General features: G+C 37.3%; 1 protein-coding gene across 1 annotated transcript; it reads right to left on the reverse strand.

The window, feature by feature from the left end:
• Positions 1-2,979: 2,979 nt before the first annotated feature.
• Positions 2,980-4,764, reverse strand: LOC148073608 (ras-related and estrogen-regulated growth inhibitor-like protein A). Its single transcript, XM_087797389.1, has 4 exons — positions 4,716-4,764; positions 4,596-4,649; positions 4,446-4,522; positions 2,980-3,666 (listed from the first exon to the last, which is right to left on the reverse strand). The coding sequence occupies exons 1-4, from the start codon at positions 4,762-4,764 to the stop codon at positions 3,244-3,246; spliced, it is 603 nt and encodes a 200-aa protein (XP_087653515.1). The 3' UTR covers positions 2,980-3,243.

Consider the following 4,764-nt stretch of genomic DNA (forward strand, 5'->3'; position numbering starts at 1 on the left):
TCACTGAGAAATGTATTTTTAATTGTTAAAAATAAGGTTAAAAAAATGTGTTTGGCTAAAAAATATAAAAAATATTTTTGCTCAAGTGACGGTCATTTGCGCAAATTTGAAAATATTTCACTTATTTCAAGTTTTTTAATTTGCAGATTTGAACCCTCAACCCCTCAGGTATCTCCCACATCGTTACCGGTACTTCACGTGGACGAGCTGGCTCTCGTCTTGTTTCTGAGCTCGTCACACGTTTGTCCTGTTTGTGCCGCGATAATAGAATAACTCTGGCTTTTATTTGATCAGTCAGCAAGAAAATCACATTGTGTCTTCGCCGCGGCCACACGTGTCTGTTGGAAAAAACCTGCTCCCCATAACCCGGGCTCCCTGCGGGGGGTCTGATCCGTGGCCTGATGACACATGTTGGAATATGGGTCAGCGTTTTTTAGATTCCTCCCGTGTTCATGACCGATTGATCCACATTTCGTTTTTTTTTTGACGCCCGTCGACACCGTATCATCCCATTTTAACACTCGATTGTATCGAAGACATTTTCAAGGGAAACACTTTTATTCAATCCTTCCTTCGAGTCTGAGAGTGACCTTGTTTATAAACTGCTTTCAGAGCAACTGAAGTTCAAACACGAGTGATACCGACTGAGTTCCGGTTGAGTCAACGATTCAACCGGTGTGGCGTTGTTGTGTATTTGAGCATCTGACCTTGATTCACGTGGAGAGAAACATATCCTACACCGTGATGCGGCAAAATCATGGAGGCGCTCCGGGCTGTCAAAGTACAATACACCACCTCTTCTCGGTGAGTCACCAGTTTGAACAAGAGTCTGAAGCAAACATTAATCATGACATCATCTGTTTTTTGGACTATTATGTCCTCACTAACTATTTTTTTTATCATGTTTTTTTCTATGTGCAATTGTGTGTGAAGAAATTGGTGGTAATTATACATCAATTTTATTTTCTGGTTCTTGTTATAAACACAAAGTGTCGATCCACAGTCTGCTTCTCCTCCCGTTTAACTCGCCCGGACACAAACAAAAGAACATAACGCATTATTTCCCCATATAAGGATGTTCAAAAGAGCAATTTCACCGTGTTCTTTGCAAGATTTGATTTGCGTTCAGGCTGAATCACAATGAGATTAAGAGGGAGGAAATACAACTTTTTTTTTACTTTACCCTGTTAAAACAATGAAATCTAATACAATATATAAATATGTAAGAATTGAAAAAATGTTTTTATTTATTTTCATTTATGACTGAAATACACACAAGGTGTTCACATGCCTGTATGTCTCATCACTCATTGATTTAATTCATTAATTTATAATCTTAGTTAATATGTGGCTTGTTCTGTCTGCTCCTCTAGTGACTTATATAAATGATATTCCTAAAAACACTGATAACATTATTTACTTTTCAATAATTACCAATTGGGCAACAGGAAAGGAATAAAACAAAATAAGATTAATATAATAATTGTTGTTGTGTAAATGTGGTTTAAAAACTCAAAATTTGTCCAATGAATTGATTAAAAATAACATTTTGAAGAATGAAACATTGTTAACCCTTGTGTTATCTCAAGGTTAAGGTGACCCGAAAGGCCTGAGAACAAATGTGTTTGTTGTATCCCTTGTGTTGTGCCTGGGTCAAGATGAACGACCCTTGACACCTTGACCCTGAGATAACACAAGTGATACCAGAAACACATTTGTTTCCAAGGCTTCTGGTCACCTTGACCCTGAGATAACACAAGGGTATTTAATATAAGTTGTGTTTCAAGGCTTCATTTTGACAAATACAACAGACTTAGAAATGTTCTGTCAGTATAATTATGGGGTTTAATTGTGTCTGTACAAATCCGCGTGAAGGAGGGGTTTTGCTTGCAAGGCTAGTTCTGATGATAGTTTGTATAACAGGTAGTTACTGTGATGTCGCACGTCTGTTCAAACCTTGGCCATCTTGAAAATGCAGTCTTCTGGTTTAACCAATTGAGTTATTACTGAGGTCAACCTTTATTATGCAAACTCATGGGTTTGTATAAAACGTGAGGAACTGCTGCTTTTTGCACATCAGCATCGGCTTGACCCTTTTTTTTAAATACATCTTAAATGTTTGTATATGAAACTAAACATTTCACCAGAGAGACTGAAAGTAAGGCACCAAAATCTACATTTTTCGCCTGGTTACTGCCATTAATGTCAGAACTGTTACGGTAAATATTAGAGATAAGTTAATGAGGCTTCATGAAACAGCTTATGAGGTATCACGATACAGCGTCTTCATTTTTAAGACCAATAGATGTCACTCGTCAGGGATTTTCTTGACACACTTGAATACAAACAGTTTGTTCCTTCCAGCTCATTGTGAGCCGCAGCAAGCATGACTACGTGCTTATTGTGATAAAACTATAAGCAACATAAATTCTTTAACACACTCTGAGTAAAAATGATGCCAGGTTTCAGGGCAGAAGATCGTAAAGTAGAGAGTGACATCGAGTGGTCTTTGAAAATGATGACACTGTATCATGATACCTCATCAGATGTTTCATGAAGACTCATCAACACATCACTAGTAAAGAGTATTAGTACACACCCTTAGGTGTGAGTGATGACAGAAGTTCTTTGTGGAATTCTTTTAGGTCAGTTTGTAGCCTCGCTAATTTTACAACGAAGTAAAAGTTAATTTACTTACTCAAAGCCAAAAATGGCTCAAGATATCATTGAAAGCAATTCCTAAAATCCAGGGTTGCGTGTTGATGTGAAGCAAGTTCTGTCTCTACTGGACACATTTTGTCTCTTCAATGTAGTAAAAAAAAAGGCGATGCAGATGAGGAGAGGTGAAGAAGAGAGTGCAGGCAGGATGGAAGAATGTAACGAGTGATCTGTGAGCAAGAGTGAAGTTTAAATGTAAGAGTTACAAGAGTCAGAGTTGACGATACTCAGGTTTCTTCTCATTTCATTCTGGCACACAAATGTTTTTGAACACATTTTGTTTATTAAAATTCTTGTAAACAAGCCCAGGGGAATAAATACAGCAGTGTTTGGTTCAACAGTATGAAGACACATCATCTCATCGTGAGGTGCACAAGAACGTGCAAAGAATCTCTTTCAATCTGAAAGTTAAATATCACATCAAACATTTACATCAAAGTTTCTCCATCTTAAAATCCCAGCACAAACATGGCCTCAATGAGATCTTTCACAGCTACACACCGACACCTTCTCCACGGGATCCACTTAGATGGAGTCAATCCGTCTTCTCGCGAACACGGCGGACATGGTCTTGACTATTCCCTTCAGGCCCAGAGGTCTCTTGGTGGGGAGCTTCGCGTCCTTCATCCGGTCCATCAGTCCATGAAACACCATCAGCACGCTGTGGTAGTTCTCGGCAGCAGACACCTCGTAGAAGTGGCAGCTGGAGTTCTGGGCCAGGAGCCGGCCCTCTTCGCTCAGAACCGTCCGCCTGTGGTGAAGGTCTCTCTTGTTGCCCACGATGACTATCGGGGATTTGGGGCCATTTTGGTAGTCCCTGGAGGACTTGATGGCCTGCACGAGTCTGCTGATGTAGGTGAAGCTGGTCCGGTCACAGATGCTGTAGACCAGGACGAAGCAGTCCGCCCACTGGATCTTCTTCTCGAAGAGCGACAGCTCAGACTCCTCCTGGAATAAAAATAAAAAAAATGATGGTTTTGTTCAAGAGTAACTGGAAGTTAACTCGTAGAAACATTGTCTGGATATTTGGTTCCTGTTTCAAACCACAATGAGTTTATTTATCTTTGAAAACACTTCAGAATTTTGCTGTTTTCTTTCTTCATTTTACTACTTTAGCGGATGTTTTATACATTTCCTAAAGCCTCATACTTAATACTGTGGTTAGGGGCCATCAAGACAAAAAAACAAAAACAAAGATAAAGTACGATTTTTAATTAAGTTCAACAAGATCAACATATTTTTTTTTCCTTTAATATAAATTCAGAGAAAATATTAATAAAAATGTGAAGCTCATTAAATAAGGAAATATTCACAAACATTTCCCAAACAAATGCTTTATTTTATTGTTGTTGATCAAAAGCAGGGTTCTTAGTTAGCTAGCTGTCCACTTCCTGTCTAAATAAACAGAGTTTATATATTGTCAATGATTAGACTCTGACACCATTTGAAAGGTTGGCAGTATTCTTGACAAAAGATCAATATTTTTCTTATTCAAAACATGTAATCTTTGTACTTTTAATTTATTTTCCCTTTTTTAATTCATTATAACATTGTGTATAACGTGTTTTATTAATTTGTGTATTTACATGTTAATATTTATATACAAAATGAATAAAGCCTTTTAAATTGCAGTTTACATAAATTATATTTTTTAATTGTTTGTAATTTTCTACACATTAAAGTATAAATCATTTTCAATATTTGATACAGTTTATTCTTTTTCTTACCTCAGTGAAAGGCGAATCCCAAATATTGACATTAAAGTCTTTCCCATCTACGAGGAAACTGCGACAAAAAACTGATTCTGAAAGATAAAAATCAGAGAAAGATTAATTTTTGCTGCAAATAAACATGATTAGTGATGATATTAAACTCACCGATATCTCCATATTCTCCAATAAACCTCCTGGTTAGAAGTCGAACGGTGAGTGCTGAGAAGAACAGACTGTTATTTTCATTATATTTAACATTATTTCAAAGTAGGAAATGTTGATTACCTGACTTTCCAACGCTCTCACTCCCCATCACAACAGTGTTTACATCCAT

This window comes from Callionymus lyra, chromosome 8 (assembly GCF_982586985.1).
Source record: "Callionymus lyra chromosome 8, fCalLyr1.hap1.1, whole genome shotgun sequence".
Lineage (NCBI taxonomy): Eukaryota > Metazoa > Chordata > Actinopteri > Syngnathiformes > Callionymidae > Callionymus > Callionymus lyra.

What these genes read in the sequence shown, in the direction of transcription:
- LOC148073608 (XM_087797389.1), bottom strand. Translation starts at nt 4,764, where the DNA reads ATGGATGTAAACACTGTTGTGATGGGGAGTGAGAGCGTTGGAAAGTCA. An exon ending in TGAGAGCGTTGGAAAGTCAG is followed by an intron (nt 4,650 to 4,715) that starts GTAATCAACATT and finishes TGTTCTTCTCAG; the next exon opens with CACTCACCGTTCGACTTCTA. An exon ending in TGGAGAATATGGAGATATCG is followed by an intron (nt 4,523 to 4,595) that starts GTGAGTTTAATA and finishes TTTATCTTTCAG; the next exon opens with AATCAGTTTTTTGTCGCAGT.